Source organism: Xiphias gladius, chromosome 18 (genome assembly GCF_016859285.1).
Source record: "Xiphias gladius isolate SHS-SW01 ecotype Sanya breed wild chromosome 18, ASM1685928v1, whole genome shotgun sequence".
Classification (NCBI taxonomy): Eukaryota; Metazoa; Chordata; class Actinopteri; order Istiophoriformes; family Xiphiidae; genus Xiphias; species Xiphias gladius.
In genome coordinates this window covers 6,438,467-6,463,068 of record NC_053417.1, presented here as the reverse complement: position 1 = coordinate 6,463,068, position 24,602 = coordinate 6,438,467, and the positions used below count along the sequence as shown (strand labels likewise).

Genomic DNA, 24,602 nt, shown 5'->3' with positions numbered 1-24,602 from the left:
AATATTGGTGATGTAATCTCAGCAGAAGATTACAGATTAATTTAGTTTTAGGTTGAGTTTTGCTTCGACGTTTCACATTAACCTCCAGCCTGGAAGGAATTAGCCAATCAGGGGCAGGGGCAGGGGCAGGGTAGGGGCGGGGGAAAAAAGAAAACACCTTTAGCGGCTCTACGTCAAAGATCTGCGTCGTCGACGCAGAATCATGACGTTACCTTCAGCGAGAGTTCATTAACTCCGTCAGTGTGTGGTTTTATAATTTTCCTGTTGAAAATAAATTCTGACTTTGGACTTATTGTTCCGCGCAGTGGGTCGGCTTGACAGTAGTAATGTGAAGGTAGGCTGTCTGTTGACGCTAGTACCGCAGTGCACCTTCAACCGCTGGATGCTGTCAGCTAACTAACAGACTACATCGATGCTGTGGCTGCTGTGCTACTCTACATCATGCTCTTTCTATGTGCCTGTTTTTTAACGTAAACATTTTTTTTTCTCACTGTGGGCAGTTGATCGATAATAACAACAAGGCCTCAAAACAGCCTCGCATAGAGCTAACCTAATACTGTTTGGTAAAACAAACCTCTGTTTTCCTGCCAGGAATATTTTCAGTGTTAGAAATGTCATCTCAAAAAGTCACCAGTCAACATGCATGTGACCATTACAGATCTAATCAGTACACATTAATTTCAGTTTCTGTGTACAGTAATTGAATTGATTTGTAATTACTTTGTCATATTCTCATTTCTCTTTCCATGCTCCCTCACTAAAGTGACCACCACTGTTGTGCCTCCAAGCATGGCGCAGATCAGTGATCCAAAGATCGCTTTTGCCTACCTGCGCCCGGCCTGTGTCCTGCTGACCCGAGAGCCATCTGCAACCAATGTGGAGACACTGAGCGGCCAGTTAAAAGACGTGAACGATGCCACATTGCAGCAGCTCCAAGAGTATGTCCTCTTCCCTCTTCGCTTTGTTCTTAAAGTCCCTGGGCCCAAAAAAGACAAATTGGTGCAGGCTGTGGCTGAGGCCATTAGCCACGTCCTGGAGAACACTTGCGTCCAGAGCTGGGAGACCCTCCATGACCTCCTTTCAGAGCTTTGCCTCTGCCTCTGCTCTCCAACCGATCCTGGGAAACCTGCAGATTTGTCAGAGGAGCTGAAATTGGCTGTGCTGAGGTGCCTGGATGCCCTGATCCATGCTGCTTACGGTGATATAGTCTTCAGACTCTTTGAACCGATCATGCTGCCTGGACTGGGAGCTGCCATATCACTGCTCCTGGCTTTAGGAGAGAAGGAAAAATCTCGGGACATACAGGCAGCCGCGCTGAAGTGCCTCCAGGCTTTGACTCTGCAGTGTGACTGCACTCAGGAGCATGTAGTCCCATCCTCAGAGGAGCGACGTGCCATAGGCAGCACCATGGCTTCATTCTTACCTGGGATCACTTTGGCTGTAGCCAGGATCATCACAGGAGATCTGAGACAAGGCCATGCAGTCACAGTCAGGGCCATCAAGGTACGGTACTGTTGACTGCTGTCTCTCTCAGCTTTTAATCTGTATTCAGTCTTGTGTTATGACTTTCTTCCACACAAGTATAGTCGGACATTTTTCTGTCATAGGTATTGTTATATACAAATAAGGCTGCCACTAAGGATTATTTTCATTAGCGATAAATATGTAGATTATTTTCCTGAATAATCTAGGTTATAAAATCCAGAAAATAGTAAAAAATTACCACTAAAAGTGTAGATATTCAATTTACAAAGATAATAAAAGAGAGAAAAGCAACAAATCCGCTAATTTGACAAGCTACAGCAATGTTTGGCTTTTTGCTTAATAAATGGCTTAAATAATAAGTTATCAGTTATCATAGTTGTACCGTTAATTTTTGGAAAGTTACGGAGTAAAACCTCTAGCACGGTCGGAGATAACGGGTTTTATGCACAAGGTGATGGCAAACAAGCCACACAGCTATAGAGTAAAATAAAAGTTGATTATCTCCTTGTACAAATGTAATGCAACGATTTGCTAAAGCCACATCATCATCTTTTTTTACTCCTAATCTCATTCAGGTTTGGTCCAGGGCTGTGGGGCTTGTCATGGAAGATGCACAGCTGCAGGCCAGTGAGCCCTGGAAGACTCCCTCACCAGACCTGGGTAGGATTGCGCAGCTCGTGATCCATCGGACACAAGACTGGGTGAAGAGCACAGCAGGGAAACTGTCTGTGCTGCTGAAGAAGATCGTCTCCTGCACCTCGGCCCACCAGCACTGGAGGGTTCGGCTGGAGATGGTGGAGCTGGCTGACCACCTGCTGGCCAGGTGTAGTAAGTCACTGGGAGAGTGTGTTGGGCTGCTACTGGAAGCACTGGTTGGAGCAGTCAATGATGAGGAGCCCAGAGTCAAAGAGAGGTTTGATTTAATTGACATTTTTGTGAGTAAAAAGAACAAAGCCCAAAGAAATTTTTACAAGATGTTTATTGAAACGCCTCTCTTCTCCTCTCCTCTAGGTGTGAGGTTGCTCTCAGAGAGGTATCATGGAGGAATCAGAGCCATAGCAGCAGCGGTGATATTACCAGCGAGCGCAGCAGTACTCAGAACTTCACTGATGTGCTTTCAGAAAATCTCCACTCTTTGGCGACCTCCCTACCCAGACTGATGAGGACCTCTGACGACCAGAAGAAACTGTTTGTCCTCAATGGGTTTCTGGGTTACTTAAAACTCCTGGGACCACTCGTCTCTGTGGTGCTGAACTCGGCTGCACATCTGGAGAGGATTTCCAAAGCCTTGATGCAGGTAGTGTTTGTAGTCCTGGTATCAGAATATACTGGATCTTCTGTGTGAGTGGGAAATAGGCGATGTGAATCACGGCGGAATTGTATATAATAATTATTATAGAATTATATGGTAGAATATTATTATAGAATTCATTTTTTACAGCGTACAATATTTAAGCATTTTAATACCCTTTATGGAGTCTGACTTTACCTGCTCTCTCATCCTTAGTCTATCATGGCAGCAAACTTAAATCACAGTTGAGAGAAGTTACAATTCATCTTTAAATCACAAATTGTTAAAAACACAACTAACACCTCTGTATGCCTTTACAGGTACTGGAGCTGGATGTGATGGATGTTTGCATTGTAGAAGAAAGAAGTTACCGCTCTACCATAGAAACAAGTTCAGCATCTCCTGATTCCTACACTGCTCACACACAGAGGAAGCATTTTCTCTACTTCACTGATGAGAAGATCCTCGCTGTGCTCATGGAGATCTGTCGGACATTAGGTTTGAGTACTGCTCATTATGAACACGAAGGACTGGCTGTATCAAAATAATCTACACTTCTGTTTTCCTTATGCATACATAACAGAACTTTATATCTGAGTCAAGTGTAAAATCGTAAAAGGAATCTAAAGAAGATAAAAAATAGTTAAGTTGGCTAGTGTCAGGTTTGAAGGATGATATGAATATTTATTCATATCATCCTTAAACTGGCTACATTTAAAACTGGTTACATTTAAAACTGCCTACATTTTGTGACTATATGTTTACATTTGACATTTTATTTGGCAGCTCTCCTCCCAGAAATACAACAAGCGACTTTCCCTCTTTCTATGTGTAGGTTACTATGGCAACATTTACCTGCTGACTGATCACTTCCTGGATCTGTACCGCCAGTCTTCAGCATACAGAAAGCAGGCTGCCATGGTGCTGAACGAGGTTGTCAGGGGTGCCGCGGGCAACGTTGTGGCATCAGAGAGTCACGGTTTGGAGGGTGAAGGTTGCGGACGCTCTGCCACCAAGGAAGACCTTAAAGCAGCAGTGGTGTCTGTCATGGAAGAATACACCAGTCTCAACAACTGGCACTTGATTACTGTCAGTGAGGAGACAGATAGAGACCGCCAAGACCAACAGGTGAGGATAGATTCAGACCTGCAGTTGTAATGGTTCTTTTTTTTTTTCAGGTTTTATTGTGTTACAGTTTAGAATGGGCTTGGAATGGGTTTATTTTACGTGACACAACTCCAACTTATGATTTATCAACCAGTTCATGGCACGGTTAAAGGAATAGTTCAACATTTTTGGAAATCCGCTTATTCACTTTGTTGCCGAGAGTTAGACGAGAGGTTTGATATCACTCTCATGGCTGCGTGCTTATTATGAAGCCACAGTCAGCAAGTGATTAGTTTAGCTTAGCATGAATCCTGGAAGCAAAGGGAAACTGTCCAAAGGTACAAAATTGGTCTCCCAGCACCTAAACACGTAGTAGTTCACACCTGTATCTGTACAAAAATTAAAATGTAAAACCAACAATATGTGGTTGTAACGGGGAGTTACATGCTGTAACTATTTCTTGGCCGTGCTAGTGTGTTCCTGGAGTCTCCACTGGTTGCTTGGCAAACTCACCCAGGTGGATGTTTTTACTTTTGGACAACACCAGGTTAGCTGTTTTTCCCCTGCTTCCAGTCTTAATGCTAAGCTACGCAAACTGTTTTTTGTACCAGTTTTTATGTTTTGCTCTGGGTTCATATTTAGTGGAGAGAAGTGAGAGTGGTTTTGATCTTCTTATTGAACTCTTGTCAAGATAGCAAATAAGTGCATTTCCCAAAATGTCGAACTACTCCTTTAATGTCCTTTAATGGTTTAAAATGTGATGTGTTAATGGATTGTCTCATGGGTTATGAATATTGCGTCATCATCACCTATATTTGCTGTGACTGATCATAATGTGAAATAGATGATCCCACTCTTCATGGAATTATATTATGAATTATTCCAGCCCAGATTGCACAACTGTCTGCATTTAAATTTGATCATGGTCAGATCACTTCACTCCAAACTAAGCGCTGCAGGCGTTAATCCACACTTTGTTCACAATTTGGCTTTGGACTGATCGCTGTGTGCTCTTATACCTCAACAGACTGAGCAGAGGGGGGGGCTGCCCCAGTTTATCAACTAACTGCTCAGAATTTTCAAGGCTGAATTATTGGGATGACAAGCAGAGGAAAATTTTTGAGGGCCTCCAAAAAAGAGGGGCTTTTGGGGGGGTTGTGAAATAAAGGCACTCTGTGGTTTGTTTTTTTTCTTAAGTTTTTTTTTTGTTTGTTTTTGTTTTTTGTAAACTTAAAGAAAAAAAAAAAAAATTAAATTTGTGTTTATTTTTGAGACCTAATAAATGTGTTCAATGTATTTACTTTCTCATAAAACATTGCAAAGCTGATTAATGGCATAATTTGAAACCTACATTGATTACATCCGGGTTTGCTTGCTAGCAGTCTTCTTCTTCCCTGGCTTTGTTGGCGCATTGCTACATTTCTTGGTGTTTTACTCCCACCAACTGTTGATCTGCAAAATTGTGCGAGACCTTTTTCGGGACTAACTAAACGGATCCATTTTTAAAAATATTGCTCTATAGCGCTGCTAGTGGTCAAAAGTCCACATTGTACATTTAAGTTTCTAAGAAGAAATAGTTTCCATGCTAGTTAATCCCTCAGTTTACATTTAGTAGAAGAAAGACTGTATTATTTATGACATTGACATTTGCCTTTTCTCTCTCTGTAGCTGCTCAGCCCACCTAGACTCCTCTCCATATCCAGCTGTGATGTCAGCACCGTTAATGAAAACTCTCTCCAAGTGATATCTTCCTCGTTTGGCTCCCTGTCTCCCTCATCGTCCACTTCCACAATCCACCAGCTCAACAGCAACATCTGGCAGCTATGTATCCAGCTTGAGGGCATCGCCTGCTTTTCTCAGGCCCTGGGGCGTGACTTTCGCCCCCTGTTGATGACATCACTGTACCCTGTGCTGGAGAAAGCTGGGGAGGAGACACTACTTGTCAGCCAGGCAGCTCTGGGCTCCATGTGGGACATCAGCAAAGCCTGTGGCTACCTCTCCTTGAAAGAGCTGATCAATGACAACTCAGACTACCTGCTCAATGACATCTCCATCAACCTGCAGAGGCTCAGCGAGCATCCACAGGTAAAGTTGACGTAGTATCGCCAGGTAGCACTAGAAAAGGAGCAAGAAGAACTGAGAAAAAAGACATTTTTAACAGAATTTAAGAAAGCAAGTGGTGTGCACAAGAAGAGGAATTTGATTATTTGAAGCAGTAAGATCTTATCACCATTTAATTGTAGAAATATAACATGAAATTGTTTAAGTAAGTGGATTTTATTGTTTTATCAAACTACATATGGAGATTTCATGAGCAGATACGACTGTGCAAATGAATAGGGCTGCAACTAACAATAATGTTGATGATCAGTGTATGGCATGTTGGCAATTTTTTGTTTAACTGAGTCATCATTTAAGATACAGGATGTCAGAAAATAGTGAAAAATTACTATCATATATTCTAAGAGCCAAAAGTGGCGTCTTCAGATTGTTTGTTTTGTTGGACCAGAAGTCGAAAATAAGAAAATATTCAATTTAAAAAACAGAAAACAGAAACAAGTCCATGTTTGCCCTTGAATATTTGGGATTTTTGATTGATAATTAATTTATTTAATCAATAAACTATCAGAATTAATTTTATGTCGATTTATCGACTTATCACATTGAATCAGCAACAGCAATTTAAACAATTAAATCTGACCCACATTCATGGCATTCTCAGAGGTGGGACAAAGTCTCAGCTAAATCCAGAGTCAAATACCATGTCAAGTCCAAGTCCTAAACTTTGTGTTTTGACGAGTCATTAGGCATCCTTCACCAGATTTAATGATTTAAACAGGGTAACAGATAATATAGTCATGTTTTAAATGTACTTGATGATTTAAAAATGATTTATTAGTTCCAAATAAACTTTCTTACATTCAAAAGCAAAAATATCAAGTGCGCCAAGTATGTAATTACAGTATAAACTGTAGAAGTAACATACTGTATGTCTGCTGGTCTGCACTGCCAACCACATCTTTCTCACTTGTGAGCGCAAGGCTGCTTATCGGACTGATTCAAAGGCTATGTGTTTTCAGGAAAATGAAGAATTGATTAACTGCATCGTTTTTTATGTCTGGGTGTAGTGAAGTTGTGAGTCAGTGGTGTTAAAGTTAAGGTTGCGTTATGTGCTGCCTAAGTCTAAAGTGATCAGATTTCTGACTGGAGTTTGAATCTAGTCCTAACCATGTGGCCCGAGTCCACACCTCTGCGGTTTGTCTTCCAGATGAGAGTGTATGGGTCTGCATAGGTTTGTTGGGCCCTGAACATGGATATCATCATATTCCCATCCTGTTTGGCAGGCTCCACGGGTGTTGACAGTGATGTTGACTCACTCTGACTGCAGCCTGCTGCCCCTGGTCGGGGACATCGTTCAGGATGTGCTGATGGCTCTGGATCTCAGCTACGACCACACAGCTGCCCTTTTCTGCTCTGTGCTGCACGCGCTGATGAAGGCACTGGGTGAGTTTTTCACCATGATGTCAACTTATTTATCACATATGTTGGGGGATCGCGAATGTGACTCTACCGTACCCACACAGTACCATACTGTATCATACGATCCCATTTTTCTACCACATCATCAGTCTGTAAAATTTGGAATGTAAATATATTGCACATTTTTCTGTTCTTAGTGCTGAATTTTATTTTTTCTATCATGCCTAGTGTATCCCAGAGGTATCACAGGTTATAAATCAGGGGTTTCAAGTTAAATTATGAGTTTAACACTGTAGGAAGGTTTAGTTTCAGAGTGTTTTCTGCCCTCTCAGGCGTATAAGTATTTTGTGTGTATTGTAAACATCGTCAGATTTAAAGGTCATGAATATTCATGCAGAATGTCGACCATCACCACCACAACAGTTATTGTACCTTTTACAGTCACTTACAGGTCAGATTCTAAATACTGTAGTTGCAGAGTTGAGAACTGCATTTTTAACAGAGGTAGAAAAATTAGACCACTAAAAAGTTTAAAACTTTGGCTTGCTTAAGACAGGAAATCCAAGAAAAGAAAATGCCAGGAAACTGTAATGGAAAAAGTCTTCACACTCCTGGGTTAGATTAACAGGTGACCTCCTAGAGGAAGTGCGATAACATCAAAGATGGATACAAACAAAGATCTTACTGATGACTTGTTTATTGTAACCAATGTCTAATCTATGTTTGTATGTCTCATTGTTCTTGTATTGTCGTATTGTCCTCCTTCAGCTAGGTGGTTTCCCTCCAGTTGTAATAGGACCAGGGAGTCTGCCGGCCCCAAGCAGACCTCCACTGACCAGGAAGTCCTCAACATCCGGGAGTTCCTGCTGGATTACCGTAAACAGAAAGAGCTGGCAGAGGGCATTGGAATAGAGGACGACAATACCGAGGACCTTGGTAATATGAAGACTGTCCCAGGGCAAATCAGGATAATGATATTTCATTATAGTGCAGGTTATATTAGATTCATCTTATCAGTAGGGAAACTGGGTTATGGTGACAGAATATACAGTACGAATAACAGTAAAGCATGAAACATAAGATGGCCAACAACAACACTGAGTTTTTGCTGGGTTGATCTATCCCCAGCCCATCTGACTGCACATTTGCTGCCTTTCCAGAAGTCCCTCCTCCCACTGAGTGTGAGGACGTTGAAGACATTGGTGGTCCTGATGTGAAAGCAGAGCTTCCCTCCCACCTCAGCATCACTAAAGACGTTATGGAACGCTGCATTCATCTGCTGTCCAATCCCAGCCTCAGGCTTCGACTCAGGGTACTGTGTCTGTAGTGTGATGTAGTGTGAAGGGGACCTGTGGTTTTGAAGAAAAGGACCCTAGTGAGGATTGTTCACCGTTGTACAGGAACCTTTTTTCATTAATATATACTGTAGAAAGAAATTAGTTTTGTCTCTGCACTATGATGGCTTTGGATTGGTGTGACAAATTGCCCAGCCACACATGGGCTAGCACAGCTCCATGTCATCCTTCCTCAAAATTGCAGACTTGGAAAGGAATATGTTCCAAATAGTCAAGTCAAGTCTGGAGGCAGAAGTACCTGCAGTAAGCGACAGTAGGGAGAGAGTACAGAGACAAGAAAGCACAAAACAGTGCTAAGTAGAGCACAAAGACATGCCAGGTCTATAGTCTTAGGCAGACAGGCTGGTCTAATGTGAGTTAGACAAAAAAGACTGAAAAAGACATGTTAGCCATCCCAGGCTAACTCTAAGATATAAGCTCCATTTCCATGATATTAATCCAAGCCCTGCTGAGAACATTCTTTAACAAGGCATATCATCTCTCCATGTTTTTTTTAGCTCTAACCCTTTAAAATACAGCGTACCACCTTTGACTTTAGTATGCTTCACTTGTTATTTAATGGTTTTTTATGGGGTTAAATACTCAAAGGAATTCATATTGTAGAAATTTAATGTAACCAGTGAACTTGGGTATCTATCTCATGTTTGACTGTTTGTTGGATCTAAGCCACTGAAGCTGTAGAGATAGTCTTTGTCACCTAAAAGCTACCTGTACACATGTATATGTCATTGTCACACTCTCTATACATATTACTGTATATCTATATTGCACTGTGTTTCTTCGTCATAAGGTATTGGATGTGCTGGAGCTTTGTGTGTGTATACTGAGTGAGAAGGAAAATGAACTGCTGCCTATGGCACATCGCTGTTGGCCCGCCCTCCTACAGAGACTGACAGCTGATGACCCTTTAGCAGTCCTCAGAGCCTTCAGGGTACGTAAAACAAGTCTGGTTTATCCTTTCATCAGTCGTAGTAATGAGTGTTAAAAACGACCTTTTCCCGATTCTTTGAAAAAGAAAATTATTGATTTAATTTGTTGGTGAATCATTTAATAACATCTGCAGCTTGATTTAGTGTAAAAAGGACACACAAAGTTTATTAAATTACTGTTTCATGTGATGTATTATCAGGATCACGTCATTTTATGCAGCAACTGAACAGGTCTGACTACGTAATGATGGATTTTCAATCACATTTTATATTACAGTTTTGCAGGCATGATACATTAAAAGGTCCCTATAATGAATCACGGGTTGTGGTCTCTCAGTTCATTATGAAAAAGCTATGATGCACACTGTTGGTGCGCTTTTTCATTGCTTTGTCAATTCTGTGAAGCATTTTTTAAAAACATTTTAAACTAGCAAGACAGGGAAATCTCAAAATTGTTTGTGGGACTGTCTTTCCAGACCTGGCTTTTCAAACTATTACAGAAAATAACAGAAGATGAATACTGCTTTGTTCCCTGATGAGTGAAGATCACACTTTTTTTGTGATCTTTTCTCAAAGCGAAGTCGTCAATTGATTCAGCATGTCACTGTAAATTATTCTACTTGTCAAAACCTGTGTTTAGTTAGACTATTTTTATATCTTTTCTTCATTTAACATAGTTTGTAAATGGTCATTTAGTCACTCAGCGCAACTGTTGACGATCTATGTTGTGGCCGTCGGCAGTATGGCAGCTTTCGACTATGTCCAAGTGTTGCAAATACTATGGTTCATGCAGTGTCATTTGTCCCATTTTTTTAAATGGACAGACTACACGGACATTTTATTACATTATGACGACTTGCCGCGTATGTACATAACATGCTGAGTCTCTTTGCCAGGTCCTGTGTACACTAGGGGAAACGTGTGGTGACTTCCTGAGGAGAAGGGTTTCTAAAGAGGTTCTTCCCAAGCTGAGCGCCTCGCTGGCACGACAGGCTCCGATCAGCGCCAAGGCCGGACCCGTCTACACACACACTGTGGCATACAAACTGCAGCTGGCTGTACTGCAGGGGTTGGGCTCACTGTGCCAGTGGCTGGACCTGGGTAAGAGAATACAAACACAGAAACACACACGGCCTTCCCAGGACACAACATACAGTATCGTACTGTATGATTCTACCTGATATGATCTTTAATGTAACAATTAATATACCGGGTGAAAAGTGGACAAAGAACACTAGTGGAAACTGTTCTAAGCCCTGATTTTTCAGGTTTATTAAAACAGTTTGGTGAAAAATTATGCCCATTTAAGCAAGAACGCACTGAGGATAGATTACCTCTGTACAAATGTAAATGTGTATAATGATAGATCTGATTGAACAGAGTAAAACTGTGCTCAAAGTCAAGTGTTTAACAAGAAACAGACAACCAGACATTCACATGCATTAAGCTTCATCCAAATCTCATTCTAAAAGCAGCGTTATTTTTAAAAAATCATGCAAGATATCATATTATTTATTTTACTTTTTTTTTTTTTTTTAATATTTCTGCATTAAAGGAATAGTTTAACACTTTGGGAAACTCACTTATTAACCTTCTTTTTCGGAGTGAAATGAGAAAATGTATAGTAGTTTTGTGGTTGTGTGTTAAGTATTAAGCTGAACTCAGTATAAAGTCAACCTAACTGAGCATGAAGACTGGGTCAGGGGGAAAGGATTAGCCTGACTCTGTCCAAAGTTTGAGAAAAAAAAAAAAAAAAGATGCCCACCAACACCTCTAAAGCAGCCCTATAAACAAGTGTCTTGTTTCTTTCACTTGTGCATGAACAGAAATGTAAAAATGACGAACAGGCACAGGTTGGTTTTTTTTGGGGGTCGGTTTATCTACAGGTTATTCCTTTAGAATGTGGCCATGGATTTGTTGATGTTATATCCAATTTGGGTGGAGGTGAAAGCCTCTCTGCATAGGGCAACCTCATTTCCAAGACTCCTTCAAAAAGGCTCAAACACATGAGCACACACACATACACACATACACATGAACACACACGCAGACACACACTCAGTTAATAGAATTAAGACATTCAGATTTCCGTCAGATTGCCGTCAGAGAACACAGTGCCTTTTTTTGCACCACCAGATGGCAGTTTTGTATAACCTTGAAAACCAGGCAGGGTTACCTTAGCATGAGTTATTGTATATCAGTTCTCCTGCTCTGTTTTATAATGAAGACCTGAAGACATGATCCAGTGTTGCATCTTGAAAATTTGACTGTGGAAACCATTACATAAAGTTTCTTTTTTGGTGTGTCTTGATGTCCTGTATTTGGGACAAGTCAGCGGTTTTCATCACAGTCAACACCCTTTCAGATTTTTCATACCATTTTTAAATCAGTATTCTTCTTTATTTACCTTTCTGATAGCGCAGGTTACATCCAAGCACATCCTATTCATCACAATGTTCAACAATTGTACATGCTATTATGCATAAAATCGCACAATATTCAATGGGATTTCACGACTAAAAAAAACCTTTAGGATGTGGTATTGCTTGGATTCAACATACTTAGCCAAACGAGAGACCAGGATGGTACTGAATAGAATAGTTGCACACACAATAACTGCTGCAAGCGACCGTTCTCCCTTGAGAACAATTACGCAAGAAACACTGTTAAATCTGCACAGCAATCAGCAAGTCAAGATGCTACAGGAAAAAGAGATATTTAATTCATTAGCTCAGAAATGTAATGTTTTTTGGAGTTGTTTATTTTGTGCTTGACATACCTTTGTTATCATAACTAAAAATGTTCGTCCGGAGTGGCCTGGGGGCTTAGTGCCAGTGAGTTACCAGTGATATGATTATGAGCTGCTTGTTTAATTTTTCATCAGTCATTATGTTCATTAAGCAGTGATATTTCTGTCACAGCCACACTGGGTTCAGACGTCTCCAATTTTCCAATTTTCCAACACTGCTAAAGAGTCAAGGGGAACCACGGTACTTATAGTGGAACTAAGAGCATCTTAATGCAGTTCGGGACCACTTTTCCCTGCTATTTGGCGTTGTCATTTATTCGTGCAAGTTTGAGTAGATAAGTGCTTACCCTAACTGTCATGAAAGTAACATGCTCATCACTTACAGTAGGAAGTGGCAGTTGCAATCATTCTTAAACACTACTGTGAAAATGGTATTTTCATTAAGTAGTAATTGCAATCACTTCTAGTTGCCAAGAACAGTGAGTATGCAGGAGCTGGTCAGTCGTGTTGTAGCAGCAGTAAATCAGGACTCATTATTTTTGGTTTTGTGAAATAAAAACGGCTGAAATTATGATTTTAAAAATCTCCAAATCTTTGTAAAAATCTGATGATAAATTTCTATCCACCACTGCAAAAACCTGGGATTTGATTTAGAGTAGTGGTATCTCCAGCCTGGTCACCTCGGTGATGGCGTGAACCTCACACGTTACACCCCCCCGCTGAAGCTCATCACTGACAGATGAAAAGTTAGCGGCCGATGACACCATATGTCACAGAGATAGCACGGCTTTCTGCAGCACTCCCAAGGCCAACGGTAGAATTAGCAGTGCCGAGGGAACATGAAATGCCAAATTGACAAAGAATGGGGAAAGATTGTAACATGAGAGATTTTTTGAAAAAAGATACCATTTACGGTGCAAACAACAGCTTGTGTGCATATCCATAATGTGAAGAATATTTGAACTGTCATCATCACAAGAGGACCTTGTTTACTGTAAACTGCTGTAATCAGTCTCATCCTGCAGTAGGAAAGATGTGTAGGGTTAAAAAATCTCTATGAAAATCAGATTAAACGGAGCTGGGCATTTTTTGTGAAAATAAATAAAAAACATTTAACCTTACTTTGGTAGACAAATATTCAGACATTGTGTATTCAGCATTAGTCCCTCAATCCTTAATAGTTTTCTGGTAGAAAATACTTAGTAAACCCACACTGATACACACTGCATAGCCTTGTGAAAAAATCGTGAACTGGAATTTTTGGATTGTCCTTGAGATATTCAGTGGGGTCAGTTTCAGTTTCAGTATAGTTGGGGTCTATGGTTTGGGTTCACAGTGGGTGTGAACAGGGCTGGTGTAACAGGGAGGTGAACCAGCAGCTTTGATGGAGAGGTGATAGAGATGGAGAGGCCGGAGTTGGAGGCAAAACACATTGTCTGGAATAAATGGTCACCTGGACAGGCAATAAGCTTGTAGACTCTAACCACTCACCTCACAGTGCTCTTTAGTTAGTGTTACTACTTCCACTTTTTGCATTTCTAAGTGAGGTGCAGAGAAAATGTGAGAAAAGCCATCAAGTGCACCTTCAGAGAACCCACCTGTGCCCATCTGTGCCTGTGTTTCTGATATATGCTGTTTGATCGGGTTATGTCAGATCAACTGGCATATTCCTCTTTGTACAGTTTTGAAAAATTTCAGACATGCCAACAGCATCAGTTTAAGTTAAATCACTGTTCTAAATTCATAGACTGACCTCAAAATTGTGTAACCATAGCAACATGCCAGGCTTGCTACATGAATTTTAATTTAAGCCTGTTAAATCCAAAATATTCAACAGAAAATGCAATGTGATGTTCTTAAAGCTGCACTAATCAACATTTTTTATATTAACAATGGATTAAATGACTATGTGTAATGAGAAATGGGTCACTCACAGTGATTAAATCACAGAGAATTATTATCAAACTCTGCAGTTCCATTCAGCTCTATGGAGCTTTTTAGCCTAATTTAACCCATTGTTTTGGTTTTCTGGCCCACAAATTAACCTCTCAACAAACTCGTTTTTCCACAAAAAAGCTTTAATAAGACCACTGTGCACTTCTTGCCCAGCACTAGTATCAGGATTTGGCAGCTAAAGAGCAATCTGTTTCCCTGAGGAAGTCCCTCAAAACAGAGCCAAGAGGAGAGTGAATATTGAACTCAAATTCGCCAGATGGCCAGAAACACAACTCTAGTGTTCCTTTATGTCTGCTGGACGTGTAAATAGGCACATTCGTCATAAAAACTTTTCGTAATTTGTCAGATGTTGTGTTTTCTGTTTTTTCTGGTGGCAAAAGTTTAATACAGCTTTAAGTTCTTTGTAAATAATCATGATAGAATCCTAATAATCCATTCTGTCATGTCTTTTTTAAACATTTACTCACCTCATGCTTTTTCATCATGTGCTTCTTTGCCTCTTGATTATTCTTACATATTGTAATGATAAATTCAAAATATAATCGGGAAATCTGATTTCTGAAGAATATATTTTGAGGTCACACAGGCTTTGTAGTACTTACCTTTCTATAAAAAAATACATGCTGTCAGAACTCCAGGCTTATTTGCCAACCTATCAGGTTGATCTCTTCAGGTTTCCACAGAATAGTATCCAATCAGCCTAGCAGCTCTGGTTGTTGGTGTTGATAAATCCCTGCCTTTCTTTACTTTTACCAGTAGATGCTAAACCCTTCTTTGCCTGTCTTTTCACCAAGGTTCTCACAAAAAAAATTAAAAAATAAAACCCAGCTCTGGAGCCACAGTTACACCATTAGGGATGTAATGATAGAGTCAATTCACAATTTGGTTTGATATGCCATACTGGGTTCTCGTTTGACAGTATTTCACACAAAATCAGAATAAAGACAATCAGAAATGAAAAAAAAAGGTTTTCTACAAAAATGATAGCTTCAGGTTTCTATGGGTTTATTTTAATATTCTTTATTAACTAGCGTAATTGACATATAGTAAATCTTATAACAGAGATGTGAGTTGTAACACTTGTTTTTCTTACGTGTTTACATTTTCCTACCTTTTTTTTCTTACCTGTAAGTCAGTGCTGTCTTACAGTCACTTCCAATGCACTTCACTGACTGAATTGGCAGCCACAAGGTGTTGCTCTGTTACTGTGATAAGAAAGTTTTGTTCTGCCATCAAAAGTATGTACCAGTCAACGCTGAGGAAAAACCCTCAAATTGTGTCTGTTAATAGAGTTAATTATCTGAGTGCTTAAGTCACAGCAGGACAGATTACCATAGTAATTTCACTGATTATTTTATGCATTAGTTTTGTCAGTGCAGCATTTTATCTTTAAAAACTGATGTAGAAAACGGTGAAGAAAGAGACTTCTTCAGGGGTGCATTAGACCATTGTGGGCAAAGTTGCAAATTACCGAGCAGGACTACATTTACATGACTTGCAGCGTTTCCCACAGAATTAGATTCTATACATGCTTTCTTATATTACCCATTGAATAATACCATATATAAGCTGCTCCATTGCATATATTTTTTTTTGCCAGTTCTTTGGGATAAATAAATAACAGAACAATATTTACAGCTTCATCTCTGTGTTTGCTGTCAATCTCACCTGTTGCTTCTGCCCTAGCTGGCTCCCCCACAGCCGCTCTGGTTGAAGCCTGGAAATATTCGAATCAAATGAATTGGATAGTTAATCACACTGGTCGGACTGTTCAATTTTCCCATGTATGTTTTCTCAAGTTTCTAGTTACTGTGTTTGGCAAACACCTCTTGTCCAGACTGTCTTTACGCCCACTCAGGACGAGACCTTTTGAGTCTTTGAAAATATTCTTCAGTATTCATCTTGACTGAGGGAGCGAGCGTTCAGCGTCGGAGTTAAAGAATTAAAATTACCGTTGTCCACTTGCAGGAGCAGTCGATATTGACCAGCAGCTAAGCTATCCGTCTTCTCTGCGGGGAAAAGCCAACAACAATCCTTCCTCCCGCGCATGATCATGTTTTGATTCAGAGTGTTCACAGAGAAGAGAGGCTATTCAGACAGGTCTGTTGTCAGTGTGTTTGTTAGAGAGGGAGAGATCCACCGCACGCAGCTCTACAATGAAACAAGATTTTACCCATTGGAAATAGTAAAAAAAACAAGTCCAAGTATGGGAAACACTGACTTGTGTGATGAAGAACTTTAATTTTGTCAAATCGGGATTTGTTGGTTTTGATAAAACAGACCACAGAAAACTCTGTGAACATTTACAGCTAGAGTTTGGGTCTCCTGACCTATTTTGCAAACAAATCAGTAAATTTACATATTGGTTATTGAGTCTTTTGGGAAATTCCTCCATATTTTTGTCCATGTTTATATTCCTCGCTACAAGTCTTTGGTGCACCAACGAGAATGTTAGGATGCCCTTGCTCTTTCTGGTCCTCAGCCTTTGTAGTGATGTCTGGTTTCTCAGGCATCTTTGTACTTAATATATATCTGTGTGTTTTTGATTGTGGGAGGTTTTGTTTACCAGTCATTTTTACCTGAATTAATCATGGAAATAACTTGATCTAAGATGAAGTGTTGTATGTAGGTTCAAAGGATCTTTTCAGAATGAACAAGAATTAAAACATTTGTTATAATGTTCGAGCTGAAAATAACACTACGCAATTGTAAGTATTGCTCATAGTCAAGCTAGTTTACATTACAACAGTTTTAACGTCCTGCATTGCATTTCTTACAGTACTTTCTTTTTCTTCCCTGCTTTCTTTCTCCACCCTTTCTTTATTTAAAACAAGTATGATTAAACCTGGATCGCACTTAATAATGTAGTGAAATTGCCTTTTGTGCACCAGTCAAGATATTTAAAGGTTAGTCCCAGCACTCATATCCTCAGCACTGAAAAAAATATCTTCTCTGTTTAATTATCCCATTTGAATTATGCATTTAATGTAGCGGAATACTCAAATGAAATAGCACTGTTCACCTTTCTTAAAGCTGGAAAGGTCTTTAAAATATTGAAAGCCACTATAGGAGACTATTTATATTGGGCTCTATTATGAGTTGAGATAAGTAAGTGTAACTAGCAGATAATACCAAAATGAATAGCAGGCATTTTAACTTGTCAGAGCAGTATAAGCACAGGTTTTAACCGTGTGTGCTGATTAAGACTTATGACAATGTAAAGTTTTCTCCTTCAAGGGTGGGTTCGTATTGATTATTTCATTATATTTATGTTTGATGTACACCTTATTTACATGACTTTCCACTCGGCTTACTGATAGTTTGTGTGATTATACAGCAGAAACCATAAGTTTAGGGGAGGCAAACATATGTCAGTGTATTGTATTGACATGTTAAAGGATAATTGCAGTTTATTACAGCTTGGCTCCTACTTTTGTACATTTGGCCGTAATTTATGAGATCATTATGAGATAATCATTTATGAGAAAGTTGTACTCATCGAGTAATTGCTGAGTAATATCACTACAATGACAGGACAAAAAACACGACCATTGGACAAGTTGTAAAAAATCTGCAACACTGCTGGCTTCATTATCTGATTAGTCAATGGCGTTTGAGGTATGAAACTTATGTCCCCTTTAGAGAAATGTTCCATCATGGCTCGGTTTGTTACAGATACAAATACAGTGTGTGCTGGATGTTTATGGGTGGGTAGATGTTTTGTTTTTGTGTTGAGATGCTGTAGTGTCATGTTCATGTGGTGGTAGTTGGCTGCAGTTTGTGTTATATTAGTGCTACTAAACATGTTAGAGGAATGGCCGACTGATCTTTAAAATGTATATAAAGTTATGGGTCGGGTTCTGGTCTCAGTTTCATGCCTGTCTCTACTGAATTCGTGTATGGTAAGCTGCACATTTGTGCATACCGGAGCTTTGTGGTCTGTAATGATTGATACTAAAAGGAAAGGGGGGTCCAACACCGTCTGGAGAGGCAGCTCACTGGCTTTTTTGTGGTAGACATGCTTAACAATGCAACATAATATTGGCTTTAATAAAGTACTACTTTCTGTCTATCTGTGCCTCAGTGTCTATGCATGATACCAGGAGTTAACTAGAGCCAAAAAAGGAAAACCTTCGAGGGTCATTGAGGGATTCTTGACCTGGATTATTATACACAAAGGGAGTTGCCTAGTATACTGCAGTAGCTTTAAACATCAGAAAGGCAGCCTCCAGCCATTGTATGACCACTGGAGACTACAAAAAGACAGCTGCAGCAGCATCACTCCCTTACTTGCAGTGTTTTAGTTACAACCCTCATATGAATGGATTGTAACAAAGAAAAAACCTCTTTCCTGTCACATTAAAGGAGATTAGTCTAGTCCATGCTTTAAGGATCCTTATGCTTGATTTTTTTCTTATTGGAACTTGACACCGTTCTCCCTCATATCAGAAAGGGAGAGACTTGGTGTTGGAAATGGAGAGAATGGGGGAAAAAAACAGGAGAGAAACAATCAGCGGCTGCAGCCTTACTCATGTGAATAGCGAGTTGGCTACAGCTTACCTCTGGGACACCTGCAGCAAGCCAATTACTAAGCCTCAGTCACAGAGAGAGAAACACAGACACACAGATTGGCTGAAGCAAATGATACGTTTCAGCTCCAATTCTAGCTTCAGCTCCAATTCCACCCTGGTATTCTTTTACCACAAATTCCAACATTGCCTGGCCCTTTCCTCTTTAGTATTTCTCATTTCTCTGCTTCCCTCCAAGCACCTTGATTCCACAAAAGAGTACAGGCTATGAGTGTGGTACCAGAAAAAGAGGAAGAAAAGAGGTAAAAGCAGTTGCTAAATAAACCCATTTAACTCCGAAATGTGCACTGCTGCTTTTATTCTTGACACACAACGAGCAGGCCTGATTCAAGCCAAGTGTGGGTTGAATTGGCAAATAGAGTAAGCAGAGAGGGAGAGAGACATGTTTTGAAATGAGGCTTGAAAGGCAGCCCAGTTTGCAGCTTAGGGAATCACTAAATGTCTGCTGGGAAGGATGGAGAGAGAGAGAGCGCGAGAGAGTTAGGAAGAGGAGATGACAGAGTGGAGAGGAGTCAAGGGGATAGAGGGAGCAGGAGCTGGCAAGGTTATGAAAGTTACAGTCAGTGAAGGGGAGAAAAGAACGAAGGCAGGTGCTCAGGTGTGAAATCCAGAGATGTGGAAACAGCCTGCTGTGAAATTTTTCCTCAGCCCTCTCAGCAGTTTCTCTCAGCTCATTAGGAGTTAGAAAAGGTAAAGTCCAGAAACGATCTATTATTTTTCCTCTTTCATCTTCTTCTTTCCCCTCTTTTATCCCTCCACCTCCCCCCTTTCCAGTCTACCATCTTACCAAGCTGTGCCATATGCTGGGAACTGTGATTATATCTGGGGTTTTTTCATCAGTTGGATTTGTTGAGTGTCGTTCTACATTGTTTTGTACATACAACAAAGAAAAAAAAACCCCACAAAACAGTAACCATATATAAAGTCAGTATTGTATTGATATTTTCCAGGCGGATTTCCACTGTGATTTTCCGATATTCTTCTGACCCTTGTTTGTCTGGAAAAAACGCATTGATCATTCTTAGAATGTGCCTTGGCAATAACTACATGACTGAATTTCTTCATGTATGAATTTATATTATGTAACAATCTCTCGTTTCTGCCAAGGTAAGTATGTACAGTTTGTATTTTACAACGGGGCATTTCTTAGACGATAGAGGGAAATGAAACGCAGTTAAGGTCCTGTATTTGGTTTTCTCAGGTGAAGCAGATCTGGATGCTGTTTGTGAAGCCTGCCTGCCCTACTTGAGCTGCAGACAACCCATCCGACTACAGGAGGCCTGCCTAAGGTGACCCATCACTAGAGCCCATTGCAATGGTGTAAACCCTAAACCACTTTTAAAGTCCTTCACTTGAGTACTTTCATTTTAACAACTGTCACATAGGACCAAGAAGCAATCCTCAGAAGTGAGAAGCAGGAACTAGAGTATGTGTGGCACTTTGAAAAAGTATTAAATGATAATCAACATAGTACTCAGTAATTTGCTGTTGATTGAATAGTCAACCAATTGTTTCAGCCCTACTTTTAACACAGCTCAGTTTATTTAATATACGATCAACAATCTTTAATATGTAAATTAAAACTTGAATACCTGAGCATTAACAGCCCAAATATTACTTTGATATACTTGATCTGTTTATTTTATAAAAACTTGCTTTTCATAATGAAACCCTTTCTGCCATCTAATTCTAAGTTCCCTTTTAATGTAAATAGAATTTGTCCATGATTTGTATTTTCCCTGTTACTTCTGTCCAATCAAGGATGATTTCCACAATTTAGTTATAAGGTTCAAAGCAGAAATCCTTAAAATTTTAAGTAAATATACATCATTGTTACACAGAATTTCTTTTGGTATTCCACCCTGTAATAAAAACACACCAAAAATAAGACTCTTTAAAACCTTTTTTTTTAACCTCCTTGTTGCTGTTAATAAAAACAACCTGAATGTGGGCAGTGTTGAGTTAATGAGCTTATAGTCAAACTGTAGGACAGCACACTAAAGCCAGTGAACCTGCTGTGTTCTGCTCAGTCTGTCACTTTGGATTACAGGAAGGTGATCTACATGTCAGCCCCCCCCCCTCAGCCACAGATATTATGCACCTTAGAAAAACACAGCCCAGAGTTAATCTTCTTCCCATGAATCTTTCGCTCCTCCCCACAGCGTTTTCCGACACTTAATCCAGGTGGATCCAGACGCCCTCTGGTTTACTCTGAACGAGCTGCACTGCCCGTCTTCCTACATCCCGCCCCATCCTGACCTCCAGCCTGTACGGCTGAACGGGATGGGCAGACCGAGAGACGAGTACTCGGACAATGTGCTGAAACTGCTGAGGGAGGAGTCTGGCTCGGGTGTTGCGACAGTCAACCAGCCAGTCAGCTAATGAGCTGGTGATTGATGTGATTGACTCATCTCTCAGATGGACTGACTCCAGCAAGTCAATTAACCGAGTGGAAATTGGACAATTGTGCCATCAGATACGGACGTGATAACCTTCATGGTGTACACGGCTCTGATAAGCAGCAAGGTACAAAGGGAAAATGTCAATGAAGCATCCCTGCTGCTGTTCACCCTCCTGCTGCAGATGTAGAAACCAGGAACACTTCTGACAGGTCTTCTATATTAGGGGACATGCAGTGACAGTGCCGATGTTTTCATTTCAGTTCATGTGAAGGCATTGACATGTACGTTAAATGCAACTATTATGTTTGCTATTCTTTCTCATGTTATTTCTTAATTTTCTGAAGAAATACCTTATTCTTAAGTACCTTGCTGGTTTGAACTATTCAGCCTCATGTTTCAAGAGTAGTTCTGAAAGCATGCAACTAAAAATGTCTTTGTAGGACTGAGTATTAAAAAGCTGGCATCAAATGTCTCTACAGATCTGTTTACTTAATCCTTGTTCACATATTTCCTGTTTTAAATCACATATTTGCCAATTTTAGACTACATTGTCTCGTACATCTGGTTGTGTTAAGGCAGCATTTAAAATTTTAGTACTTTAGCTTCTTTTTTTAAATGATAAGGGTTTTATAGAGAAATGTGAATATTCCTTAAAGTAAAGTTACAAAAAGTCTTGTTTTTGCATTTTTACTGAAACTCAGGTATTGTGTCAGTACTAGTAGCAAAAAATGTGAAATGATACCCAGCCCTAATCAGGATTTCTTACAGATAAAGTGTTAATTCAAGGGTACCACATTAATAAAACTGACATAAATATTGTTAATAAGAAGCTTACTTTAAATCGTAATCTGCAATGTGTACAGTAAGTGGGCATTTTTTCAAAAGTTTATTCGCAAGATTGATGGTGCTGGCTTAGATATCTAGTTTAACACATCTGGACCACATCGGGGCTCAATATCGTACTAAAAGGGTAATTTTGGTAATATTCTCTATTTTTCTAGATGGAAAATCTAATTAAATCACACATGAAAAATTGCATGAAAAGACCAAATTCACTTCTCTACTACTACTGTTCACTACTGTTTGAGTCCCAGGTGACTGCTTCCATTACAAACCGCAAATTATAAATATTTTTTCTACATGACATACTTGCTGGTTAGGTAGGAAGGGAGGAAGTATAGGGAATAAGGGAGTTACTAATTTATGTTTAGAGGACCTACAAATAAATTACAACTTTATTACTCTTAAAATGACCACGTACATGTTAAATAGTTACAGGCTTAGCCTACAGCACATGTCCTTTCACCATATTTATGTTGTAAAAAAGGATCCAAACTGTGTGGTGCTTTCACTTAGTAGGGACATTTTTTTTTATATAAGTTAATTTACACTATTAACTGTAATAGCGATAGAAAATTTCTCAATGCCCTTCAATATTAATTAGCATTACTAATTTAATTGCAATATCAACTCCGTTGCCCTGTTTCCCCCATTTTTATTGCCTTATTACCCAGTAATGATATTACTGCACTCTGTAATTAAGTAAGAAGCAATCAGTAATTTAGAAAATATTGTGTCGCTCTCAAACATAAAGTTGTCACCCCCGTATTCCCTAACCTTTTGTCTTCTTCCCCTGCAGCCATTACTAAGTACTTATTATACTTTTCTCTGTATAGGAAGCCTGTAAGCATGTTACTGAAACCCTCTATATAATAAATAATTACACTAATTTGTGGGATTTAAAGTGTAACTGAGTCACATTTGCTAAAAGGGGCAGTGCCCAGATGTTTTAGAAAATGGTTTTTGCCTTTTTTTCTTAAAAAAAAACAAAAACAAATAAAACTATATCTATGTGAGCCGTTTTTAAAGATGTATGTCTTCAGTAGGAAGCAATGGACTTGAAAGACACGCACAGGGTAGAGAAGTAAGAAAGTACTGAAAGATGGACTAAAATATTGTTGGTTTTGATATTCTCATGGAATTTGCTCATTTTAGAAAAATAAAGAATAAAACAAGCTCACCCTGTCAGAATACTATGGCAGGTGTAGCTCTGTAAAAATGGAGGAACTCTGCCCTACTAGGGGATTCCTCCACCAACCTTTGAGCTATCCTGGCACCCAGATCACATGGAAGACGGACAATATTGTATAACTACAGAGAAATCGAAGGCCTCCTGACAGGCATACTGGCCAATTTATCATGGTACCTGTTATCACTCAGAGCCCTACAGGGTTCAAAGATGTGTAAATGAAGGATACAAGAAGCCCCCTCCATTATCGCATCACCTCAGAGCCCGGTGCCTCCACACCTCATTGCTCCATAATGAATGTATGAGCCTTCTAGTGTGGGGAAACAAGATCGCCACATGTTTTGTATTTAGCCGACGTAGCTTAACTCTAGTCAGCGCAGTACAGCGCCTCTTTATCTCGTCCTGTGCTGTTGCTATTTATCCTGCTGCCAGTGCCGACAATAGCGCCATTAGTCATAAGCAGCAATAGGAAGCAGGGGGCTTTGGCAGCACCTATTACACATAGTCAACTACCATATATTGTTTCTCCTTAATGCACATGGACAGACACACATAGCAGGGGACAAAAGCTAAACAATGACCATGAACCCCTTAGACATAAATGTGTAGTGAATCTTGCTGTGTCCTTCGCCTTTTTACATCTCTAAATCAACAAGAAAATGAACAGATTCCCAGTTGTTTCATATACAATTTATTTCATTTGATAAAGGCATACACTTAGTGTGAGACCAAGCATTCTAGAAGAAATGTACATTTTCCCTCTTTTTTAAATTTTTAAATTTTTTATTTTAACAGTGATCTCTTCTTTACAAATCATCAAATCAAAGTTCAATCAAAGGGTTGAAAAGAAAACAATCCAGCTGATCACTCCTCCCAGTGTACAAGAACTGACCCACACAAACATGAGCACTGTGGTCCCTCTGATGGATACTACAACAAAGAAGTAGCCCCTCATGGCCTTGAGACATAGACTATATTTTGGGGCACTACAGCGACCTTTTCCTCTTACTTCTCACCCTCGTAGCTCAAGACTTTATCCGGTATGTTATCCAACTTCGCTTTGTCCCATTTGATCCCTTCAGAGTTCAGTATTTGTCAAAAATACCCCATACTGTATGCCCCTCATAACCTTTACAGACAAGGCCAGCATCCGCGCAAGCATCTAAGCAAAGAGATTATCATCAAGTTACAAAAATGGCAGAAGTACAGCGGCCTCTCAAACCTTTTCAG

The 24,602-nt window shown here is 39.8% G+C and overlaps 1 protein-coding gene across 2 annotated transcripts; it reads left to right on the top strand.

Moving 5' to 3' along the window:
- Positions 1-172: 172 nt before the first annotated feature.
- Positions 173-23,108, top strand: tti1 (TELO2 interacting protein 1). 2 transcript variants are annotated; one of them, XM_040152802.1, is made up of 14 exons: positions 173-334; positions 764-1,503; positions 2,061-2,398; positions 2,497-2,782; positions 3,097-3,274; positions 3,612-3,904; positions 5,552-5,968; positions 7,228-7,387; positions 8,132-8,299; positions 8,527-8,675; positions 9,509-9,649; positions 10,544-10,748; positions 20,143-20,230; positions 21,104-23,108. In XM_040152802.1, exons 2-14 carry the CDS (start codon positions 790-792, stop codon positions 21,321-21,323), a joined length of 3,357 nt encoding a protein of 1,118 aa, XP_040008736.1. In that variant the 5' UTR covers positions 173-334; positions 764-789; the 3' UTR covers positions 21,324-23,108. The 2 variants fall into 2 exon arrangements, with proteins under 2 accessions (XP_040008736.1, XP_040008735.1); XM_040152801.1 differs by having other exon boundaries at positions 8,524-8,675; positions 21,104-23,107.
- Positions 23,109-24,602: the final 1,494 nt, after the last annotated feature.